Source organism: Spermophilus citellus (genome assembly GCF_964194105.1).
Source record: "Spermophilus citellus genome assembly, chromosome: 3".
In the NCBI taxonomy this organism is placed as follows: domain Eukaryota; kingdom Metazoa; phylum Chordata; class Mammalia; order Rodentia; family Sciuridae; genus Spermophilus; species Spermophilus citellus.
The window spans coordinates 154,770,061-154,796,854 of NC_138184.1; the positions used below are offsets into that span (position 1 = coordinate 154,770,061).

At 34.4% G+C, this 26,794-nt stretch overlaps 1 protein-coding gene across 3 annotated transcripts in view; it reads left to right on the forward strand.

Moving 5' to 3' along the window:
• Window positions 1-26,794, forward strand: part of CRPPA (CDP-L-ribitol pyrophosphorylase A) — a 313,443-nt gene that overhangs the window by 91,794 nt on the left and 194,855 nt on the right. For all 3 annotated transcript variants that reach the window (XM_081285338.1, XM_081285336.1, XM_081285337.1), the window contains 2 exons: window positions 5,261-5,365; window positions 17,598-17,643. In XM_081285338.1, the coding sequence (XP_081141464.1) occupies window positions 5,261-5,365; window positions 17,598-17,643 (151 nt within the window). The remainder of the gene's footprint in view (window positions 1-5,260; window positions 5,366-17,597; window positions 17,644-26,794) is intronic.

Sequence of the window (26,794 nt, forward strand, 5' to 3'; positions counted from 1 at the left end):
TGTTTGGTTCTTTAAACCATGTATGCATGTATAAGTGATGTGTGTGAACTGGAAGTTAAGAAAGATGTTTGATTTGAGTTGATAAAGAAGATCTAGTGTTGGGATAATGGGGCAAGGAAGTTGGGATTGTGATAGTTCTTCAGTCTGATAGCTTTTTAGATTGCAGCACCACAGTTGAAACCCATGTCTGCCTGATTCTAATATCCCTGTCTAAATTGAAAAGAGTGCCACATATTCACTGTGTCTATACAACTCTATTAATTAAGCAAAATGTTTTAATGTGTACAGTTCACACATATCTGGTAGATGAAGTAGTATGTTAACATGAGAAAGAAATATGGGTTTATCATAATGGTAGCCAGACTTAATATTTTTTATATAGCAACAAAACATAAATGCTAAATGTTTTTCAGAGGTGGTTTTCAGTCCCTGTGGGTAGTTAGATTTTAAATGTTCTGCCATTGTCAACAGGAAATCAGATCGATTGGTTGAAAATACTAAATATTTTTGGAAACAAAACCATAACTCTTGTAAGGATATAGTTTTTGGGACTCTAACATTCCCTGCTACATAACATAATATACTACATAAACATTATATAATTAAGGCAAGAAGTAATGACAGGACAGTGTATAAGTGGCAGAAGGTACAAAAATAAAGTCTTGATGCCAACTATCTCTTAATCTTCCTTTCCAGAGGCAACCAGTCTCTTCCAAGACCTTCCAAGGAATTTTATTTAATGGTACCAGGGATTGAAACTAGAGGCAATCACTTGAGCCACATCCCTAGCCTACTTATTTATTAATTTATTATCTTTCTAAGTTGCTGAGTCTGGCCTTGAACTTGGAATCCTTCTACCTTAGCTTCCTCAGCTGGGATTACAGGCATGTGCCCCTGTGCCCAGTGAGATTCTATTCATTCTTACCCTCTTATCTGGTTTCTCATTGTATTTCCCATGCAGTAATCATCCTGAGACTTCAGTACTATTATAGAAATCCCCTTTGCCCCAGTCCTATGTAGTATATATGCTTTTTATATCCCATGCCTTTTCTCATCTTTCTCTCCTAGTTTTGTTGACTACCATCTTACGTAGTCTCCTGAGAAGAGAGCACATGTAGACTTCTAGTTTCCCTTCTGGCATGAAAGGAGTTTAGAAGTTATTACTCCATCCTCACAGCATGTAAACATGTGGAACAAACTCAAAAGAAGACTCTTGTCTTCAGGGACAAGTTTGCCCTGTGACACAAGTTAGGGAGATAGGTGAATGAAGTGAATCAGAATTTGCTGGAGTATGAAATTTAGCTGAGAACAAGTGTCGGGGTAGGAAAAACTAAACTGTAGTTGAAGCATTGCTGGAGACGTGTCTGATAGTTAACATTGGGAGGACCTAGTCATAGGCATACCTCTGTGCTCTTAGGATTTTTTACCCCCAGGAGCTTGATGAAGTTTTCAAACTAAATAATGGAGAAAAATCCTTTTGTGTGTCCTACGGGGGAAGGGAAAATAATTATTTTGAAATATGCTAGAATATTTTTTTCTTCTCAAAAAGGCTGATCCCTCGAGAGAAACCAACATGGAGAAGAGAAATACCCAACTGCAGCCCACTGTAGTCATGCTATGGGGGCTAGAGCAGGAACTGAGCACTACTTGTGAAGTTCATAGTCCAGAAAGACAGGCTTTCTAAAAGATTGAGACCTAAGCATACAACTGTCTAATGCTCTCCCTTTCCCCACATGATTACCACATGACAAGAGTCCTAGTTACCTTAGTTGCTTTATCCAGTGACCAAATCCAGTTATCAAGAAAACATTTTGAGCATATTGAGAAGCAGAAAACAGTTTCAAGAGACAGAGAAAGTACAAGAACCTGACTGAATATTGACAACAATGTTGGAATCATTAAACCAGGATTTTAAAACTACGATTAATATGCTAAGGGCAAACTCTTATGGTTAACCGCAACTGGAACAGATGAGCAAGGTAAGTAGAGCATTACACATGTATTTGAGTGATCTCTGCTTACAGTGTCCTTATGCCTGAGGAGAAAACTGTTTTAACAGTTTTAGGGGGCCAACTTTGAGGGGTGTGTTAGTTTTCCATTGTTGTAACAAAATACCTGATATAAACAACTTGTAAGTAGGAAATGTTTAAATTAGCTCATGGTTTTGATCTATGCCTGGTCCAGGTGCTTTGGGTCTGTAGTGAGACATTATATCATTGTGGGAGGGCATAGCAGAAGATGCTCATTTCATGATAGCTGAGAAGAAAAACAGGAAGAAACTGGGGTCACAACATACCCTTCAAGGGCACACCCCAATGACCTAAGTTCCTTCTAGGCTCCACTTCCTAAATTTTGGTTCCAACACTTCTCAATAGGTCCACTCTATGGTCTGAGGACTGACACATGGGTCTCAGTGGGACACTCCAGATTCAAACTGTAGTAGGGAGGCAGGTGGTTTGCAGTGTCTGTGTTTCTCATGAGGGCTATCACTTAACCCCATGTTGGATGATGTCAAAAATTTCAACAAACACTGCAACCACTCATTGATTGTAAAGTTTCTTGACTAAAATTACCATCTTGCTGGTTTCTTCCCATTTGTTCTTTGTTCTTATTCTTACTTTTCCCCTTTTTCTGCTTGATTGCCTTTGGGTTAATTTTACATTTTGAATGATTGTGCTTCATCAGTATTGACTAATTTTTAACTTTTTTTTTTTTAGTAATTGCTTCAGTGTATAGTATATACCTAACCACCTTCTTTAAATAACATGATACTACTTCATGAAAGCCCAGTAAGAGAGCTCTAGAGAAGAGTTTACAAGTGCATATGAACTCCTTTTGTTGTTCCCAGAGTTCTGTGTTGTCTCACTAGCCTCCACCCAGTCTTGAGCAAATTGACTCAAATTTTTACCTATTTCTTCTTACCTAACCATATGGCACCCAGGTTTGCTTGATTTTGTGTTTTGAAGTGGGTGAGCTGGTGTTTGCATCCCTTCTCCTTGAGAGAGGCTTCTCTTTCCTAAGGTTTTAAGGCTTTTTGGTCTTTCTGTGGCTACAGCTTTGATGGACTGAAGAAAAAGTTGTATTTTTGTAGGTCATTTGCTTTTCTTATTGTTTAGATGTGGACATTACTTTTTTGTATATCCTAGAAAAGAGCAGAAATCCATAATGAATGTTCTTTAGAAATAGGAATTCAGACTTTCCTAAGTGTACACTTTTTGAATTTACCTTTAAAGAAAGGTTTTATTTAAAAAAAAGACTCTAAACCCCCTAAATAATCTATGTAATAAATCCAGCCTAATCTCTGAGAATGACTAGCTTCCATTTCCTATATATTTCATATATTCTTGAACTATATTTGTTTTCCATTGACTTGACTAGCACAGTGCATGGCTGGCAGGGGCACAGCATCCAGGATGTTTCCCACCTGAGACAGGAAGGGAGTACCTGTTAAAATGAGATTCTCTCAATATACATTTCATAAGCACTAGTAAGGCTTTCTGTAGATGTGTTCATTATCTTGGTAATGTAGTGAGGGGAAAAGTGAAGATCTTTGCTAATTATCTTTGGGATTTAATCATGTGGTGAGGACAGAATTGTGTTTACTAGATAAACATCTCTTTCACTCACATACTACCAGATAATATGAGGATGCTGAAAGTACAAAGCAGAGTTATACCAAGATTAATTTCAACTTATTGAATGCAACTACTGTTAACACTATTGTATTAAAAATACCTGGGAAAAATATCATACAGTATATACCAAAAGAAGATGTAAGTTGTGACTCTTCTGGTTAAATAGGGACTGTATATATTTGGTTTCATTTTCTTGTTCATTAGTTTTGCAACCCACTACATTCAGGATATAAACGCCAGGACAATAAGACAAATTTCACCAAGGGTGCTAAATACCATATTCATACTTGTTGCTTTCCTGCAGTCCTCTTAAAATGGTCACACTCTATGTAAATATGTAAACTACTATCTCAAACCTCTGTATCTTTGCCTGGCACCTTTTGCTTGCACAGTATTCCTTCTCCTACAGTCTTTATGATGGAGATCAGAGACCATTGCCTCTGATAGGCCTTCCTTGGTGCCCTCATGCAAAATTATTTTTTTCCATTGATTTCTCTGTAGATACTTATCTTGTGCTGTGAATTACGTTCTCTAGCAAATTACTGTCTGCTTCCAATTCTAGACTTGAGTTTGAGTACACAAACATATGACATTAACCATTGTATAGCTGGTACTTGGTACAGAGCTTGGAGACATGAGTCAGTGAGTATTCAGCTGTGTTATAATATTGCATGGTTATTTTTCTTTATTTAAATTTTTTTTTGGCAATACTTGCAATTGAACCAAGGGCCTTGCACATGCTAGGCAAGCACTATACTGCTGCACTACCTCTCCAAGTCCCTATTACTTAGTTGTTTCAATGGTTATGCTTAAAATGCTTAAAAATGTTATTTGTATTTTACTGAATCTGGGAAAATTACATTTTTTAATACCATGAAAGACTGAGCTGTTTCTATGTTTAGAAACAAAATTTAAATATCTTACGCAGCATATGTTAATGTTTTAAATATTAAGCTGGTAAGTCCCACCATCCCTTTTATGGAATATCTAAATATCTCAAATTTAGGAACAAATATGCCATTTATGGTCTAATTCATCTAATTTTTAGTCTTTTGAGAAAAGTAATAGGTGAATGATTAGTGTTAATATTCATTAATATTGATAATTTTAAGTGCTTGATTATGACTTCCAGCCTATTTTAATGCATCTGTTTCAATTTCATTCAAACACCATTAAAAACTTGGGACTTAAGAGGGTTAAAATAAGAGAACTATGACCTATAAATGTCTGGATATAAATATAAGATAGGAGATTTAGATAAAGGTTTGTTAAATTAAGATTTCTGATGCACTAATTCCTGAGTCATATCTTCAGGCATTTTTTAAGTGGGTTTGGAAAGGTAACTTATAAACAAATAAAGTATTTATCCAACACCAGAGACTACTAAGGGAGCTCAAAACCATTAAGAATGATTGTAACATTTCTATTAACTTTGCTTTTGCTTATTAGGGGATAGACAGGATAATTCTATAATATAATCAGTAGCTAATTAAATGGTTTGTGAATTCTTTAGGCTTTTCTTTTTGTTTCAATTTTTACCAAATAAAAGACTCATTTTATTTAAAAATATATTGCAGTTGGTTAACTTTGAGTTCTTTTTTCCCTCCCGCTCTGTTACACACCAGTGTAGTGACTATGACTTGGAATTCGGAACTGAATGTTTACAGTTGGCTCTAAAATACTGCCACATTAAAGCCAAACTTGTAGAAGGATCACCTGACCTCTGGAAGGTAAGATATGTTTTTTTTTTTCTTTTTTTTGGTTCTGAATCTTCTCTGCTTGTGTGTGTACATATGTGTTTACTTAGGTTTTAAAATGAGAACCTTGAAAAGGATTCAGTCTCACTGGGTTTCCTGAGCCATCAAAGTGTGAGATATAAAGAAAATTTACTCTTTTAATTCAGACAAGTTCCATTTTAGTTCATACGTTTTGTTTTCTCCATTTTTTTTTGTTGTTGTTCTGTATATATAGCCTCTTATTCTGATCACCCAATTGAATTAAAACTGCAGCTCTGCTGCCATAATAGCAAAGTTTCCTCCCAAGCCTGGGTGGTGGCTCCAAGTAGGTTGAAAGTACACCTGCCACAGTTTGGACCAGTGGGGCAGTGGCCAGACCCTCTCTTGGCCCTGCATGAAGAATTGGACTCCTTTCCCTGGTGAGGCCCAACTCTTCTAACACCAAGTTTTGTTCCTTTGTAGGGGATGAAATGATTGCTGGAAACAAGTTAGTAGCACTGTTTACCCTACTCCTTCCTTTTGAAACAGGCACATTTTGCAGGGTGGCTTGCCCTTGTTTAATAGGTCCATAGTATATTTCCTCATTGAGGCTATATGGGTCCATAGTATATTTTCTCATTGAAATTTAGAACAGAAAGTTGTATTGGGTATTTTCTGAGTAACAAGATGGCCCTTGCTGCATGTTGAGGTTGTCTCAGACAGCCTCACCAAAAATATTGGTGGGTTTGGATTGGTTGCCTTGCAGAAAAAATGTGTACATTATTGTTTCTCATTTAAGGATATCTAAATGTTATCAGCCCAGCAGCTGAGCACTTTTCATTTTATATTTTGTATAGATGGCTCTTGTGGGCTTCTCTTGGTATGATTTTTGAGCCCTTCTCTTGGTATGGCTCTTTAGGGATGATTGCTAGTCACCTCTGTGATTTAACCAGAAGTCGAAGAGAAAACTCTGTTCAGCATCGTGCATCTTACTTACATATTATTTGCTTACTACTAATAGAGAACTAGCATAGTTCTATTAGTATGCTTCTAAAATTTTTGGTGACATAAATAGTAATTATGTGGATTTTTGGCAATTACCTATTAGGTGTTTTGTTAAAGATCTAGATTCACATTAGCACTACTCTCTTGGACTATCTTGCTAGACCTAGTTCAAAGGCCCTGGAGAAAAGATGAAAAGTAGCAACTCTGAGGCACTGCATTGTTACTAATATGTTAAATATCTCTGGCCTCAATTTTGTCTTCTGGAGGTGTGATTATTTACCTCTTGTGGGTACTCTGACCACAAAACACTCAAGTTTGTGGATAAAAGGGAAGCTTCACATTGCTTTTGAATTTTCCACTCCATCTTCACAAATCTGTTTTATTTATTTTTGTGAAGTGCTTATATTTCATCACTGTCTCCAGCAAGAGAATTGGTCCTCAGACAGCTTGACTGTCATGTCAATGCACTGCAACATGTGGCGGGTCTTTCTACAGTGCCTCTATTGGCACCATTGATGAGTCATTTAGCATGTCCTGTTTTGTGGGTTAAATGATCTCTCTCAAAAAAAGTGTTAAAGACCTAAGTCCTACCACCTGTGAATGTGACCTTACTTGAAAAGCTCTTTGCAGACATAATCAAGTAAGATCATACTGAAGTAGGGTAGGCCCTAAATCCAACATGACTGGTCCTTATAAAAATAGCAGAAGAGACACATGCAAGGAGGATGTCATGTAATGATGTGAAGCATCTGCAAGCAAAAGAATGCTAAGGATTGTCAACAGTCACCAGAACTTGGAAAGAGGCCAGGAAGGGAGCTTCCCAAAAGCCTTCAGAAGGAATTTGGACTTATCTACACCTTAGTTTCCAACTTGCTGCCTATAGAACTGAGAGAGAATGAATTTCTGTTATTGTAAGCCATTAAGTTTGTTACAGTGCCCTCTGACATACATGCCCAGGGGTTGACATACTCTTTTAGGCCTCAAGTGAATCAGGATCATAGTATTACTTCCTGAACCAGGACAAAGAGAGCCTGACTCCTAAGTATGAGATTTGAGTAATGATGTGCATCAAAGGGATTTGAAAAGGCCTGAAATGTGGTAGCCTGAGCAAAATGTCCTACTAATCACTGTGTCAACTTTTAGATGCCACATTTCTTCTGAGTGAGATGAAATTATTGTGAGTACAAACATTCCAGGTATTTAAATTTCATTGTTTCCTTTTTCTGCCTCCTGTCTTCCATCTATGTTGGTTTTTTTTTTTTTTTTTTTTTTTTTAAATAAGCTGTTTAGCCCTTATTTAATTCCTCTTGGTGGCATTGTATGATTTTCCTTTAAAAACTTAAATTCTTTTTGTGGTATGATTTTTTTTTGTAAATGTAGAGTATTTGTTTAAATAATAGCAATGGATATATATTTTAGTATAAAATTTTAGTATAAAATTTAGTATAAAATAATAGCAATGGATATATATTTTAGTATAAAATTTGCAAACTAACATCAAAGATGCTGCCATTTAAAAAATGTGCCTGAGAAATCTTAGTGATGCCAAACTGCTAAAATTAGTACTGGATGTAGGGCCAAGTACCTGGAAATGAGATTTGGCAGGCTGTTATAGAGAAAGTCATGTTTGGATATAATTGAGGCACTTCATGACCACAGAAGAGTAAGGCAGGAGAGGATACTGAATTATCGAGCAGTCTGCCAGCTCGGAATTTATGAACTCCAGAGTAATGGAGAATGACCAGAGATTTCTGATGATTGCATATAGGATTATTTTAACTATTGTCTGAAGTTGGAGGATGATTTTCATTTTAATATTTTGGATCTCTAAATATCTAAAATATTTCATTTCAATTTTTTGGACCTCTAAATGTAGAATCATTTCATCATATATATTTTAGAAAAAGTAATGCAAAACGGAGACATTCAGGGTCAACGTCAACTTTCCTGGTGTCTGAGGAAAATGGATTTTTAATTTTTAAAATTTTTCTAATTAGTTATACATGACAGTAGAATGTATTTTTGACACAACAAATTTGTTTTTTGTGCCTTTTTTTAGTATGACATAACTATATTTATGTGGGTTTGTCTCTGTCTTTTATTCTGTACCATTGGTCTACATATATTGGTGCCAATACTGTGCTGTTTTGTTACTATGGCTCTGTAGTATAATTTAAGGTCTAGTATTGTGAGGCCTCCTGCTACACTTTTCTTGCTAAAGATTTTTTTGGCTATTCTGGGTCTCTTATTTTTACAAATGAATTTTATGATTGCTTTTTCTAAGAAGAATGAGATTGAGATTTTCATAGGAATTGCATTAAATCTGTATAATGTTTTTGGTATTATGGCCTTTTTTACAATGTTAATTCTGCCTATCAAAGAGCATGGGAGATGTTTCCATCTTCTAAGGTTGTCTTCACTTTCTTTCTTTAGTGTTCCATAGTTTTCATTGTGGAGGTCTTTTACCTCTTTTGTTGAATTGATTCCTAAGTATTTTTTTTTTTTAAGCTATTGTGAATGGGGTAGTTTTTTTCTAATTTCCTTTCAGCTGATTCATCACTGATGTATAGAAATGCATTTGATTTATGGATGTTAATTTTATATCCTGCTACTTTGCTGAATTCATTTATGAGCTCTAGAAGTTTTCTGGTGGAATTTTTTGGATCTCTAAATATAGAGATCCAAAAAATTCTATCCCTTTTTTTTCTATCCCTTTTTCTATCCTTTTAATTTCTTCTAATTGTTCTGGCTAGAGTTTCAAGGACTATGTTTAATAAAAGTGGTGCAAGAGGGCATCCTTGTATTGTTCCATTTCTTAGAGGGATTGCTTTTAATTCTTTTCCATTTAGAATGATGTTGGTCTTGGGTTTAGCATAGATTTTACAATGTTGAGGTATATTCCTACTGTCCCTAGTTTTCTAGTGTTTTGAACATGAAGGAGTGCTGTATTTTATCAAATGCTTTTTTTTTTTTGAGCAATTCATTATCTCATTTGATAGGTAACAACTATAATATGAAAAAGAAAACTTAAAAATAAATAACAATTTATCTCAAAGAGAAATACAAAATTAATTGTTAGGGAATTGGATATAAAAATTCAGTGAGTGACAAAATCAGTTGGTGAACCTGATTTGTTGTTTGGATTGTTTACTGCAAATCTTTGTTTTGGTTTTATTTTTGTTGTGAGGAGGAATCTCTAAGCAGAGCAAGATAATATAGGAAGCTGCCAGCCCTGGGTTTAGTGGATCAAATGCTTTTTTTTTTTTTTTTTTACACCTACTGAGATGATCATGATTCTTGTCTTTAGGTCTATTAATGTCATACATTACATTTATTGATTTCTATATCTTGAACCAACCTTGTATCCCTAGGATGAAACCCATTGATCATGGTTTACTATCTTTTAAATATGTTTTTGTATGCAATTTGTCAGAATTTTAATGAGAATTTTTACATATATGTTCATCAGGGATATTGGTCTGATTTTTTTTTTCCTTCATGTGTCTAGGTTTGGTTTTATTATCAAGGTGATATTAGCCTCATAGAATGCATTTAGAAGTGTTTCCTCCTTTTCTATTTCATGGAATAATTTGAGGAGTATTGGTGTTAATTCTTCTTTGAAGAATTTGGCTGAGAATCTGTCTTGTCCTGGGCTTTTCTTGATTGGTAGGCTTTTGATGGTGTCTTCTATTTCATTGCTTGAGACTTATCTGTTTAAATTGTGTATGTCATTTGATAGGGTAGGTTTGGGTAGGTCATATGTGTCTAAAAATTTGATGTCGTTAAGATTTTCTATTTTATTGGAGTACAAATTTTCAAAATAATTTCTGATTATCTATTGAATTTCAATAGTGTTCATTGTGATATTTCCTTTATTCACAAACTTTTTGAGTTTTCTATAATTTTTCTCTCAAGGGTGGCATGGCTAAGGGTTTATTTTCTTTTTTTCAAAGAACCAACTTTTTGTTAAACATTTTGAGACAACAAAAAGGAAAACAACTAACATCAAAGATGTTATATATAGCCTCTTATTCTGTTCTGTTATTTTTTAAATTGTTTATTATTTTTTCAGTTTCATTTATTTTAACTCTGATCTTAATTATTTCTTCTGGTTTTGGTGATGGTTTTTCCGTTTCTAGGGCTTTGAGATGTAGTGTTAGGTCATATATTTGACTTTCTATTCTTTTAATGATGAACTCAACTTTCCTTTTAGCACTGCCTTCATAGAGTCCCAGAGATTTTGATATGTTGTATCACTATTCTCATTTATCTTTAAGTTTTTTTTTAATTTCATCCCCGATTTCTTCGGCTAACCATTCATCATTCAATGGCATATAATTTAGTTTTGAGATGTTTGAGTAGTTTGTTTTTATTGTATCAGTGATTTCTAATTTCATTTCATTATGATCTGGTAGAATGGAGGATTTTATCTCTATTTTAGTATTTGGTAAGAGTTGCTTTGTGGCCTAAGATATGGTCTGTTTTAGAGAAGGATCCATTTGCTGCTGAAAGAAAGTATATTTTCTCATTGATGGAAGAAATATTGTATATATGTCTCTTAAATCTGTTATTGCTTGTGTTAGTTAATTTTATAGCTTCTTGATTTAGTTTGTTTGGAGTCTCTATCCAGTAGTGAGATAGGTGTGTTAAAGTCACCAGTATTACATTGTTATCTATTTGATTTTTTGCAATTGAGAAAGGTTTGTTTGATGTACATAGATGCTCCATTGTTGCATAAATATTTACAATTGTTAAGTCTTGTTGATGTATAATTCCTTTAAACAGTATGGAATGTTCTTCTTTGTCTCTCCAACTTTGGCTTGAAGTACACTGTATCTGATATGAGGATAGAAACCCCTGCTTGTTTATGTGGTCCATGTGATATATATATTTTTTCAACCTTTCACTTTCAGTCTATGGATTAGGTGAGTCTCTTGAAGATCTGCCAGTCTGTCTTTTGATTGAGTTTAGGCCTTTAATATTCAAGGTGATTATGAAGACATGATTTGTATTCCTGGTCATTTTGGTTTATTTCTAGTTTTTAATTTAGTTTCTTTCTTGATTGTTCCTTTCATTTAGTTCCTCCTGTTGCTTGTTTTCACTTTTTTTCATTTCAATTTCATGGAATATTTTGTTGAATATTGTGTAGTGCAGACTTTCTAGTTGTGAATTCTTTTAATTTTTGTTTATTATGGAAGATTTTTATTTCATCTTCAAATCTGAAGCTTAATTTGATGAATACAGGATTCTTGGTTGACATAAATTTTCTTTCAGAGCTTGGTATATGTTGTTCAAGGATCTTGTAGCTTTCAGGCTCTGAGTTGTGAATTAAACAGAGAACTGAATTGGTTTTTCCCTACCTGTGATCTGATATTTTTCTCTGGCTTTAAAATTCTATCCTTAATCTGTCTGTGAGGCATTTTTATTATAGTGTGCCCTCATGTAGGTCTGTAATTTTGTACATTTGGTGTCCTGTAAGCCTCGCCTCTTGTATTTGATTTTCCATTTCATTCTTCAGATTTGGAAAATTTTCTGATAATATTTCATTGAAAATATTGTGCATTCCTTTGGTTTGTATCTATCCCAATAAATCTCAAATTTGGTCTTTTCATGTTATCTCATAGTTCTTGTAATTTCTGTTGATGGTTTCTTAATATCTTCTCGCCCAAGGTCAACACTATTTTCATGATTGTATATCTTGTCTTCATTGCCTGAGGCTCTGTCTTCCAAGTGGTCTAGTCTGTTGGTGAAGTTTCGGTTGAATTTTATTTGGTTATTGTTTCCTATATTTCATGGGCTTTTGTTTTTCCTTTCTTCCAGAATCTCTGCCTCTTTAATGAAGAGATCTCTTCACTTTCTGAATTTTGATTTCATTGCTAACACCATAGTTTACTTCACAGATCAGTTCAACTAAGTACTTTGTAAACACCTTTGAGGTTTCTTCCATTGTAGTGTTGATATTCTATTTTTGGAATATCTTGGTTTGCTTGGGGTGATTTGTTCCTTGTTTTTTCATGTTGTTTATGTGTCTACCCATGGAGTAGTATGGATCTGAGGGAGTAGAGTTTCTATCCTTTGTTTTTATAGTGTCCCTGAAGGTTTCCAATACCTCACTGTTTAGGGGCAGACAAATAATAACAACCACCAGTGCAAACAGTTTACACCATTAAACAAAATATTACCTAGTATGTTGTCTGCAATGTTAATTTTCACAATAAACAGAAATGATATGATCAGTTATTGCCTATAATAATAATAGCAAGTTTTAAATGGTGGACAGGAAGAGAACAGAAGTGATACTATATGCGATAATTATGAGGGAGAATGAGAGAAGACAGAAGTAAAAGATTCAAGGAACAGTGAAACAGAACAATATATATTAGTTATTAGCAGAAGAAAAGAGTGTCAGGGGAAACACTGGAGAAAAAATATATAAAGCAAAACATTTTTTAAAAAGTAAAAATAAAGAATACAAAACAAAACAAAACTAAAATATACTAATCGAATACCTTAGTTCACAAAAAACTAATCCATGTAAAATAATTGGCTTCAAAAATGGTAGAAATGAGGGGAAAAAATGAAACCGTATTAATATCCATGTACCATTGAAGTCACAAACATAGAAAAAGAATAAAAACAAGTACAAAAAATCTGCATGAAAAGTTAAAGAATTCTTTTCATAGCAGTTCAAAAATATTCTCAGCTTTCCTTTTCAACAGTATTAGGTGGGGTTGTCTGGAGTGTGATGCTTGCTCACGCTTGGGGTGGAATTGTTAGAGTAGGAGAGGTAAATCCACAGGGAGAATTCTTGGAGGCAGTGTTTGGGTTTAGGCAGGTTCTATGCTGTTTGTTGAATTCCAGTTGGTCTAGAGATTTCTCCACTGCCAAATACCTGCTTGTCCACACTGGAAGACTGTACCCTATGGATCTCCCCTGGGTTCTACTTGTGTGATGGGCGAACCAGTTCTTAGTCCCCTATGACACCTGCAGACCCCATGTTTCTGGTCTCGGGTTCAGTCTCCAAACAATCTCTATTGCCTCCCCCCGACCCTTCTGAGTTCCCAGCCAGATGTCTCTCCCCTCAGGTCCTGTAAGCAGTGGGATTGGAGTGGGACAGTTACATCTGGGTGGGTTACTACAACCAGTTGTCCCCTGTGTAAACCTCTCTCCACATTTGATTTTTCTCCTGATCAATTACACACACTCTTTGTTGTGCAGTGTCTTTTTACTGGATCTCTATTTCAGGCCACACTCAGGCTTGCCAGGAATTGCTCCATCAGCTACAGCTGCAAAATGATTGCTTCCTTTGGCTGTTTCTTTTCTTGCATACATATATCATGCACTGTGTCTTTCAGGTTTATTGGGCAATATCCTTGGTCTTTAAATCTTCTGTACCCTGATAACCCTTGGGCCTCCTCCAAATGAGGGTTCCCTTAATTTCCTTATCCCTCTACTATGCTCTCAGAGGGACCTCTCTGGCTGGAGCTTCTGGCTTGGCTGTTGCAATGGCTATGCTGTTGGGGTTTTTTCCTCCTTTTATTATATCCAACCTCCTGTGTCCCCAGTCTGTATTGAATGTCCAGTTTAAGTTCCACTAAAGTCCGTCCCCCCACTTTTTTTTGTTCAACCACCTTGCGCAGAAGCTGCCTGTTATTTTCTTCGTTTCACAACACAGAACAGCCAGGAGTGAGACCTTCTCTATTCTGCCATCTTCAGCTGACCTCTGCCCCAGAGTTTTAATCCCCCCCACTACATCTTCCAGGGTAGAGAATAGTATTCCTAAATGATCAGGTTTCCACCCATCTCCCAAGAATCGAAAGTCACAGGAAAGTATAGTACTGGTTCCCAGAAATAGGGATTGGCCCTCATGGTTTTCCTAAGTAGTTGTGCCATGGCAAAACCTCAGTAAACATTTTTATTGTGTGAAGATTTCCTGTTGTCTACATAAGAACTTAAATTTATAGTCATACCATATTTTTGGTCTAGTATACTTTTAAACAATTTGCTGGGTCACTTACTACACTGTTCAGTCTTAAATGAATAGACTTCTTATTTCTAGATGTCAAAATCATCTTTAAGGCATGAGGTTTATAATCAGTTATTGAAGAAATTTAGCAACTGTGTTCCATTGTCTTAAAATGCTGCTTTATAAGGAGTTTGAAGTGTTTGTGTCATCACAATATTATTGAAATGAATGAGTTGACTTCCTTTTGATGAGGACTGCATTTTTTTTTTTAAGAATCACATGTTCTGGCATCATTGTATAACAAAAGAAAATAAGAAAATAGTCTTGTTATTTTTTGTCGTCAACAGTACAAGGTGGTGATGTTTCCTTTTTAGAGTTTTTAAAATATAGTTATCCAGTCTAGCCAAAAGAATACTTTCTAGATGTACATAATTGATGAAATGGAAACCAAATTCTAAAATTATCTGCTTAATAAGTATTCTCTATCAGTGAAATATGAGTTTTTATAGTTTTTGCTAGTACTGGGGTTACTACATATTCATTATCCTGAGAGGTAAAATGTCAGAACATTAAGTGCAGTCTTAATCAGGGAAGATCCTGACCAATGGGACATGATTCAATTTTGAAATATTTTGTTTTGTGTCCTAACACAGAAGGAGCAAAAAAATTTAAGTGTAATAGTCCCAGTGACAATGTACCTTGAGGTAGCTGAGAGAATTGTGTTGAATGAAAAGACAATTATATCTGTAGCTATAAGCTTCAAGTTTTTCCCCCTATTGAATTTTTTTTTTACAGTTAAACTCATTGCTCAGATAAATTATTGCACAGATACACAATCAAACAAAACAGACAAAAATTGAGCTGAACTAGGTAAGTGGCAGATGTTAGACTGGAGTCTCACCTGCAGAGAACACTGTTACTGTCCTTGATGTAGCCCCTGAGGCTCCAGGGAACAGTTTGACAACCAGTCATTGAAAGGAATGACTTCTAGTCCATCACTACAGGAATTTTTTAAAAAAGTTTCCATAATAGGGTATTGTGCAAGGTCAAAGGAAAACTATAGCTCATGTTGACAGAAGAAAATCAACTTGAAAACTGATTGTTAGGGTGCCTTTTTTTCCTAATTAAAACTGAAGAAAGGACAACACATATTACTGTAACAGTTAGAAAAATGAATAACTCATGAATTCAGAATTACAACATTTCCAGTAATACTCCCTTTGAAGTACATTTTCTCTTTAAGAAAAAAATGAGGCTGTTCTTAAAAAAAATACTTTAAAAGTTTGTCAAATATTTTCTGTTTATTTTTATTTAATCTGTTTTCAGAGAGGTACAGCTAAGGTATTAAGGCTTTATAAAGAAGATGCTAATCAAAATTGAAAAGCCTTAATAGTACTTTAACAGGTAATTGTAGCCCATAGGATGAATTAACAAAAATAGAAGCCTTTGTTTTTATACAGTTAATTAATATTAGATGAGCACAAACCTTTAGGTAATAAACACATTTATTCGTAAGACTGGTTCCTATGCAAAGATTTTCATGCCAGAATTCTAGAAGTTATTTTAGTGTTTGAGAAGAACTTTTGTGTAAGTTTAAAAATGCTTTATAAATGTTTATTTGAAGAAAATTACTTTTATCTCTTGAATTATATTAAGGTAATATTATCTTTTACCCCTCAAAGAAAGCAGGCGGGAATAGAAAATGAATTATAGTAACTATATATCTTTCCCTTAATTTTTTCCCTGAGTTTGTCATATAGATGATTAATGTAGAAAAATATTTTCTTTTTAAGGTTGGAAAAATTAATTAGGTCTGACTTCAGATGTCTAGTTAACTTTGGAATTTTGAGAAAAAGTTACGAACTAGTTTTATTCAATTTAAGCAGAAAAAGTTATTGACTAAAATGTAATTGCTGCATTTTTTTTCCTTCACTTTGCTCACTCGTCATTGCTCTATTCCCAGCACTTAGAACAGGGCCTACCACATAATAGTTAGCTTGATAAATACTTGTTGAACGAATGAATCTCATCAGTACTTTTGGTAAAATGTATAGTGTGAGCCTATTGTTTGTTTTCCAGATAACAGGATTGTATTGGGGATCAGAAACTAAAATAATGGGAGTCAGTAACTTGGTTGGCATATGCTTGTTTTAGAGATAATATCATGATGCTGCATTTGATTTTCATACATTGGTTGGCTGCTTGAACAACTTACCATCTGTTTTACCAACTGGGATACTTTTTAATTCTACAAAGTAGGTTATAATTTTGCTCCACAGTTTACTTGACAGGGTAAAGGCATAGCAGGGCCATTTATTTTGGGTAGACTTCCCCTGGTCTTATTGAGCTAAACAAAGTATTTGTATAAATCCAATTATGAACTAATCTGGAAGAAGAATGTCCCATTTTTATAGCCATGGTAAGGCACTAATTGAACACTTGTTGAAATGGATTTTTCACACCATTTGCATCATAATCATCTGAATACTTCGGTTATGAGCTTCTATGACCTTATTCTACTTATGTAATACTATTTTTTTATTTACTACATTCTTAAGTTCATGATATAGGAGAACAAAATCTGTAGTTGCACGTACATATTCTGTACCTGGGTTCCCTGGATGGGACCTAGGAAGTATTTGCCATAGAACAGATATGTACCCTGACATTAAAAATCCCAGAACACTATTCATAGGCTGCTTTTTTAAAATTACCAATGATTTTAGCCACATAGTGACACCCTGTAGGCTCTTTCTGTTGGAGCCACATTTTAATAAAAACTGACAAGATGAATCTTGGTATATAAAGATATACTGAATTCAGAATGAAGTCTCCTTTAATATGAGTTGATCCTTGCTAACTTGAACTAACAATGAAGTTTGGTGACTTGTTACATAAGGGATTCCTGCTTTCCTTCTAGTATAGAACCTTACTATTAAGTAGTAGTGTTAACACTTCGGACTTTAAGTGTTAACACTTAATACTTTGGACACTACTACATTTTATTTGATTATAAGGCTTCAGTTATATAATAGGATTTCATAAACAAATGCTATATAACATCTGAATTTATTCAAAGATTACAAATAAAATTTTTAATCATTTGTAGAAATAGAATGATTTAATATAGATTTTCTAATGCTGCTTTCTAGTTTATAAATTGTGTTTTATGTTTATAGTTTTTTCAAAATCAAGAATTTCCTCAAGGGCATTATTTTATTGTTTTCACATTCCTTCCTGCTCTGTTAAGTCTAATGAGGTTTATCTGTCCTTTAGGTGACCTACAAACGAGATCTGTATGCGGCTGAATCGATTATTAAGGGTATGTTTGGCCTTGTGACTGTCAGTTCCTGTGTTTCAAAAAATGTAAGCCAGTTCAGAATTTCTCATGACAGTTTAAATCCCAGCCATCAAAGAAGGATAAATGCCTGTAGGCCACTGAGGTCTCTGATTTGTTTTTGAAAATAATTACATTTTATTGTGTTTCCTGCTTGTGAAATAATGTCGTCTTGGTTTTTAAATTTTTCCAAAAGAAAGACTTTTGTTTATTTAAGTATGTGACAGCGATACTATTAGGAAGGAAACAGTGGAAACTGATATTTTAATACAGTTTTAAAGTTGTCTCATGTTTACTGGTGACATAACTGCCCCCATCCTTTAACACTGCCATATCAGTGAATTAGATATTATCTTCCATGTGAGAAAAATGTTTTCCATAAATTTGAAGAAATTGGACTGGATGATTTTTTAAAATTCCATTTTTTTGTTCTAAAAATGAATGCAGTTTTCTTTTGTAATTTTAGATATTACATGTGATAACCACTTTCTTGTGTTTTTCCAGTATTGACTCTAAATTCCATCTCCAAGATAGTCTACTTCATGACCACATGTGAAACTAGATCTAAATTTAAACTTATATTGAAGTATGAAAAAGTAGTGAATCTGAATATTGAATGCATTGATTTAAATATTTGGGAAAACTTATTTAACAATCATTTGAAGCCAGTTGACTGTTTCACAATTGTGCTTAATATTGTGTTATGAATGTAATCAAGAAGCAGAAGGAACATTCTTTCTGTATTTCTGCAGTTTTTATCGTTTAAATTGGGTTTCTCAATTTAAGCACCACACTGACATTTGAGACCAATCTTTCTACGGTTTGGGTCTGTTCTGTGTTTCCCTCATTGTTTAGTCACATGCCTGGCCTCCACTCACTAGGTGCCTGAAGCACCCTTCCTTTTTCACCTACTCCCTTAAGTCAGAGATGTCTCCTGCCAGTGCCAGATGTCTTCAAGGGCACATAGTTGCCCCTAACTAAGAACCATGGTTCTAAATATAGTTTTAGCAAGATCAGAGGTGTGTCCCACTTCCATCTTGAAATAAGTGTGGTACTTTATAACAAGTTAGTAATTGATTTTATTTAAATTACAGATAGAACAATATGCTCAAATTTTGATTGAGATGTGAACTTCTAAATTTAAGTTTATTGGTGGAAAAAAAAGTAGTGAATATTAATTTTGAATGTGTCGGTTTATAGTTTTCAGAAATTTATTTAATAATTGGCTTCATATGCAGAAAACTGAACTTCTTCTCTGTTCATGACAATATATTTTCAGTTTACCCTCAAGTTCTTGTTCTTCAAGCATATTTCATTTCAAACTATTAGCATATTGTGATTTGTGTATCTCTATGTATAAACATATCATCTATGACCATAAATCAAAGCATTGACGTATTTATACAACAGCCTGGAATGTGTGACTAGTACTGTGGGACATGCTGGTTAAATCATGATGTGGTTGGTTATACTCTCAATGTAAATGTAAAGCTCATTTTGGTTTCTTTGCAAAGTGGTATCTCTGTTACCTAGGTAAAACGAAAATGGTCTCTAGTTTGAACAGTTAGTGTTTCAATGGAGGATTCTACAAATTGCAATACATTGCCTACATGTTTACATTATCAGAGAAGACTTCTTACAATGTGAAAGCCTACTTTTTTTCACTTTTTTAATTTGTTCTAATTAGTTATACATGACACTAGAATGCATATTGACATATCATACACAAATGGAATATAACTTCTTATCCCTGTTATACATGATGCAGAATTATAACGGTCATGTAATCATACATGCATATAGGGTAATGTCCAGTTCATTCCATTATTACTGTCCTTCCCACTACATTTCAAACATAATTGCAGGGGGCTATGACTTTGGAAACTTTTACCATAGAGAAATATTTTTTTCTTACACAAGTTCTTGTATACTATTTTAAAATTATTAAAGAAGTATTCTGTTATTCTTAGGGAAAATAATTGGACTGACTACATAAGCAGCTGATTTAGCTCAACAAACTCAGTTTCTGTGTCCTCTTAGTACCAGAGCCTGTCCCAGGGACATTGCCTGGATCTCAACTGGCTGAATTTGGCCACCCACATACAAAGAAATAGGCAAAAGATGGAAAAAAGAAAAATTAATTTTATGCAGTTTGATCGAACTAGGGAGAATCGGATTGGTTTTCCACTGGTCCCGTAGAAGCGGTTAAAAATTATAGGAATAAAATCCAGTTGATATACATACGTAGGTTTAGCCTATGCTAGACAGGTCTGGGTAAGGGTGATCTTCATTCTCGGCTCCCTTGGTGTCCATGTGGTACTGGTCTTGGAAATCAGGATTGGGTCCATGTTCTTCCAGTAGTAAAGATGAAACATCTGAGAAATGATGAAACTTGTGAAGAAGACGACTTTTCCTGAGAGAAGGGGGCCCAGAGCTAGGTGTCTGCAGGAATGTGTGTGTCTTGTTCTTTTATAGGCCCCAGAACCCTCCTTTTAGTCCCTGCCTCCCTTCTCTGCATATGTGCCTATGGGCAGGAAGAGGCAGGAGCACTGCGGGTGATGGCTTGTTTGGGGAAGTGTGATCCTGGAGGTTAGTTGTTAGCAACCCAGTGATAACTACCCATCATCCTTTCTTGACCTCCATCATTCCTTTTCTACACTGCCAGGTTTTCTGTCCCTTGGCTGTTTATTGAGGAATGTAACATTTCCTGTCCCCTCGGGCCAGGTGGGTTGTAGGCACATTGCTTTTTATAAGGAAAGCATGTGTGGAGTCAGTACAGTGGGCTCATTTTATAGAATTGTTCTCTTAATCCTGTGTTCCTAATATCCTTATCTATTTGTCCCTTTATACCTGGCAGTCCTATACTATCAGCATCAGAAATTGTATTCAGTTTCAGAGGGACCCTTAATTTCTGTGTCACTCTGAATTTTTTTTTAATCTAAAATATTCCAAGAAGATTCTGATGCTACTGGTATCTTGCTCTGGGGCTTTCCTGTATACCCCTAGACCGGCAACATTGTAGTTACCTGACAAGTTGAAAGTAGAATTTGGGGCCCTACCGGATTCGATCAGAATCTGAAGAACTCTGGGTGACTACTTTGTACATTAAAATCCAGAAGCATTTTTCTAGGTTGCCCCTCAGTTCTTTATAGTCTTTTTATAAGGCAGCCTACTTGTTAGACTTCAAGGGTGTAGTACAATAAAGAATTTAATTATCTTACCAGCTGGAAATGCTTATTTGCTCACCTAGGATTACCCTCTAACTTCATAACTTATGCTAAATACCATCTCTGATAATTGAAATATTTCTGGGCACAGAGAAAAGACTTTTGTGTCTGTCTGAAAAAAAAAATCCAAAATATAAAATGGTAGAAGACTATCTGAGTTATATTTTCATCTGTTTTCCTTTTTATAGTGTATTCATCAGAGTTATCTAGAAAAACAGAACCAATATGATGTACATCGATACATATATAGATACACAAATATATCTGGCTGACTACCAGAGTTGATACTAGATTCAGTGTTTGTCATGGTGCGCACGTCAATGGTTTCTGTACTTCATTCTACTGGACTGTGATTTCTTTGGGTTAGGAACTGTTAAGTTCAGTGGGCCTGATGAAGAATGATTATAAAGTTAAGACTTAGAAGCTTCCTGCCAGTGCTTCAGTAAGCCTGCTGTGTAGTCTTCCAGAGTGTTTGTTGCTGGCATGATGGGTGTGTGGGAACTAGATCATAGTGGAATTACAGATTCCTAGACAAGCCCAGTGAAAGAATAACAATAAAAATTCAATATCAGAATAATTATATTGTGTACAATTTAATAATGATCAGTTAGGTACTATTTAATTGTTTGGATAAATCTGATAGCCTAATATTCATTATATAGACACAAGAGTTTTTCCTCTTTTTTTTTTCATGCTATGTTATGAATGTTAGTATTCTAGAACTTGTCACTCCTGAGTTGCTTTTTCCCTTGAATCCTAATTATATACGGTCAACAAATATGCTGATAAAGTTATTTTCTTAGTATTTTTCACACTAAACCATTTCTAAGATAAATGTCAAATCTCATTTCTTACCAGAGCATTTTGTATCCTCAAACTTGTTACTAGAATAGTGTATGTATTTTGGTCAGTCTTAATTTACATTCACATCAATGTCTTTGATGCAGCATAGAAATTTAGATGGTGGGAAAAATATGATTACATTGATATTTGAGGTTATGTTTGCTAACTTCAGGCAACCTTTTGATAGAAATCTCTAAATTGTAAATAAATTGTGAGTCTCCAAATCTTATTTTTAAGTTTACTATTTTTTTTTAGTACAAATGATTGAACCCAGGGGAGCTTAATCACTGAGCCATATCCCCAACCCCTTTTATTTATTTTATTTTTTTTGCATTTTTATTTGTATATAACAGTGGAATGCATTACAATTCTTATTACATATGGAGAATACAATTTTTCATATCTCTGATTGTATACATAGTATATTTACACCAATTCGTGTCTGCATACATGGATAGTAATGTCCATCACATTCCACCATCACTAATTACCCCATGCCCCCCTTCCCCTCCCACCCCTCTGCCCTATCTAGAGTTCATATATTCCTCCCATGCTCCCTCTCCCTATCCCACTATGAATCAGCCTCCTTATATCAAAGAAAACATTTGGCATTTGTTTTTTTTTTGGGGATTGGTTAACTTCACTTAGCATTATCTCCTCTAACTCCATCCATTTACCTGCAAATGCCATGATTTTATTCTCTTTTATTGCTGAGTAATATTCCATTGTGTGTATATGCCACATTTTTTTAATCCATTCATCTATTGAAGGGCATCTAGGTTGGTTTCACAGTTTAGCTCTTGTGAATTGTGCTGCTATAAACATTGATGTAGCTGTGTGCCTATAGTATGCTGTTTTTGATTCCTTTGTGTATAGACCAAGGAGAGGGATAGCTTGGTCAAATGGTGGTTCCATTCCCAATTTTCCAAAGAGTCTCTATACTGCTTTCCATATTGGCTGCACCAATTTTCAGTCCCACCAGCAGTGTATCCTTGCCAACACTTTTTATTTATTTATTTAAAAAAATTTTGATACACTGTCTCACCAAGTTTCTTAGAGCCTTGCTAGGTTACTGAGGCTGGCTTTGAACTTGTGATTTTCCTACCTCAGCCTCCTAAGCCAGTGGGATTATAGGCATGCACTACCATACCTGGCTGAATCATTTATAAATATTTTATGTTGTTTTAAAGTTTATTTTAGCATCAACATTTACTTGAATTTCCATTTATGATGAACTATCATTAAGAAACTTTATAGACAGTGGTACTTTTGCATTTGTCTTTTGTAGAGCCTGGCTTAAAGTATAGTTAATCACAGTTTGTTATAGCTATGTAAAACAAAGCAGTTTCAATATATTTTTTCCTCAGTAGAGAGTTGGATTTGTTTATTGTTATTTAATGCTTAACTCTTTCAAGCTTCTATGGAGTGAAAATGAAAACAAAGTTTTCCAGAGTAGTGTGATTAATTGGTGCAAGAAGACACTGAGCTGACTGATAAGCTTGTAAACATCCATTTAACAAAAGAAGTATTGTACTTTTGTCTCACCAACTGGTTGAGCCCACCCAAAGCCTGTTCTGCATGCTCAAACGAACCCAAACTATATTAAAGTGGTAACAGATGCCAGTGGTAACATACTTTATCTAGATTTACATAAGCCATACAAACAGTCCCAACCCACACTTGATTTAATATGCTGACCATATCCTGGCAAAAGGGTGAATATCCTAAAATTTTCTAAGAAGAAAAGCCCCTATGGAATTTTTAAATAAAAGATTGTATTTATTTTCTACCACTACCCTTCAGCAACCCTCTAATATATTCAATTTTGTGGCTAAAGAGTGTTATAAAAAACAATTTCATTCTATTTGTTTCTGATTATAATTATGATTCCAAGTAAATTTGTGCTATAAAAATTGCCTATGGTGTCTTTTCATATGGTAGTTTTTATAAAAATGGAAAAATAGAAATTAAAATTGAAAATCATTCCAGTTTCAACTGGCTTTAGTTAAAATTAGTTATTAATATTCATGTAAGTTTTCATGTTTTTTCCTAGTCATTATATAATGTTTTACATTAAACATTTGTTTTATTTTAAAGGAAGTTAACTGATTTTTCTCTGATATAGGACATCTTTTTCTGGCTCAGACATTTTACATTTTACTTGGAAAATATAGTGATACAGGTGGATTTCTTCCAGTAAGTTTTTAGGAGTAGTAAAGCTTTATATCTTTTTGAATTTTTAAAATTTTATGAGTGTACCATAAATATACATAGTAATATTGGGTTCATTTTGACAAAATCATACATGCAAGGATTTCTTTGCTTGAATTTTTTGTCTTTTTTTCATATGAAAAACTTTTATTAATTTATTTTATTTATATATGACAGCAGAATGCATTATAATTCTTATTAAACATAGAGCACAGTTTTTCATATCTCTGGTTGTATATAAAGTATATTCACATCAATTCGTGTCTTCATACTTTGGATAATAATGATCATCACATTGCATCATCATTTCTAACCCCTTTTTACCCACAATTAACTTTCCTACCAGAATAATTTTTTAAAGAAAATCAATTGAATTCGTTTGTGCTTAGACCTTAAAAATAGCTGTACTTTTAAGTTGGCACTAACTTGAAAGGCATGAAATAAGATCATGTGAATAAACTTGGTTCAATATTACTGAAATTTAATAAGATTGTGTTGAAAGTGTATGAAACACCTTATACTTAATTTCTTAGTTATTCTTTAACAACTTTTACTTATAATTGTGATTTTTTTTAAGTGCAAAATTATTTTGAAACTTGAATCAAGTTGAAAAAATGAATGATGTAAATCAGATTTTCTACATGTGTAACTGAACAATATTCTTCATCTGTAGTATGTCCTCATCAGGTCTTTTCTTTTTTTGTAGTTGGACACAATAACTTTATTTATTTTTTATGTGGTGCTGAGGATCGAACCCAGCCCCTCGCTTATGCTAGTCGAGCGCTCTAACCTTGAGCCACAACCCCAGCTCCATCATCAGATCTTTCTTATTAAACACACAGTGATGATGCCTTTTATGATATTAACCATGCTTTTGTTTTTTGAACAATGTAAAGTGACAGCTAAGATTTACTTAAACTTTAAGTTGTGATGCTTTTTGGCTTTTGACTGATACTTAATTTTTCAAATTTTCCCGTTAATACCAAAACTTCTTTGTACATAGTAGTTTTTGTTTTTTCACTTTCGTGAAAATAGTACTGTGATTGTATCTTATGTGAGTAGGTAAGAACATTTGCATAAAGTTTTAATCAGTAAGAACAGAAAGGCTGTGAAATAATTTAAAAGGAGTTTGATGCCCTTGGAATTTTATTGTTAAAAAAAGATGTAAATTGGAAAGTTAAATATTTGGGGGAAGATTAGAGAAAGTAGAGTTCACTTGTTTGTTTAATCTTAAGATTTTCTTAATTTGTCATTAATGAAATGGTAATTCAAGCACAGGCAAGTAAGTCTGTCATGCTCAAAATCTTGGAAGGTCACAGTAAGTAACTAGTTAAGTAAGACTTGATAACAGACAAAAGCCAGCTACTTACACTTCACTCTGCTGTAGGTAGTGAACACTCAAGGACTATAAACCCAAGTATAGGGTTTATTTTCAAACCAATAAAACATGTTGTAAATGCCCCAAACTTAAATAACTTTTTCAGCTATAGAAATAAAAAAGCAAAAAAGTATGGTATCATTCACTTGGAAAAGAGTAATATGCATATTCTGCTTACACATAAAAACATTCATGGGAGAGACAAGATGTCACATGCCTGTTCCTTACTTTTGGTTCTAAGGCAGGAAATTTCATTCTATCTTCTGTGACTCATTTAACAATGTGCTTAAGATCTGATAATATATGAAAACATATTTTAAAAAATCTGCCTATATATGACTACCCTCCAGTTGAAACATGCACAGTTAGCAATACAACTATCTACTCAGAAGAGCACTTGACCTCTTAATTTCAGTGTGCATACCTGAGTTTTTGGGAAAGATTTTATTTATGGATCTTCTTTTCTGCTTGTCTATACTTATGGCTTATTGGCTGCTTTCATTTTGTTTATTGCTTGCCTTCCTGCTTCTTAAACTAATAGCTTCCTGATCAGGGTGTTGAGAAACTTAAAGCATCGTTCTGTAGTCTCCGTAAAGGTGATTATAATTAATGTCAATTTAACATCTTAGACTAGTCTATAATGGTTTTTGATTCAAGGAATTCAGGGCAGTGGAAGGTACTGCCCTCATTTTGAAGGATTAGAACTTGAAACATCTTTTGGATTACAACAGTTCTTATTTATCTAAGAATACTAAAAACTTGGGGTCAGTGTAGTGAACAGCCCAAGAAAATTAAAGGGCAAACTTATGAATTTTTAGTCTATTTGCTTATGGAACTAACTCAGTATTTTATTTGTCTGAATGAAATTAAGAGGAAAATTATTTCCTTCATCAACTTTGAGATTTATACATTATTACTCCTCTTGCTTCTGAAGGATTTTTATTAGAATGACACTGGAATTAAGCTTTTATGAAATGACAGTGTATATTACTATATATCACTACACTGTGTATCCTAAGAAAAGTATGAGATTTTAGATTGCTAAGATCGTTTAGCCAGGGTTTGAAAGCCTTGAAGAAATTCTGTGTACTTGTAGCTTGTTAGGGTTTGGATATGAGGTTGTCCCCTGAAAAGCTCATGTGTCAGGCAATGTAGGAATATTGAGAGGCAAAATCATCAGATCATGAGTGCTCTAAAGTAATTGTTCCTTTGATTGATTCATTTGATGGAGTAATAATTTGAATAAATTACTGGGTGGTAATTATAGGTAGGTGGGGCATGGCTGGGGGTAGAAGCTTACTGGGGGCACGTCCTTGGGGATTATATTTTGTCTCTGGCTCTTCTCTGTCTGCCTTGGAGTTGCCGTAAGCTAAGTAGCTTTTCTTCAACCACACCCTTTTGATTTGATGTTTCTGTCTTGGAGCCAGCCAGTCTAGACTGAACCTATGAAATCATGAGCCAAAATAAACTTTTCTTC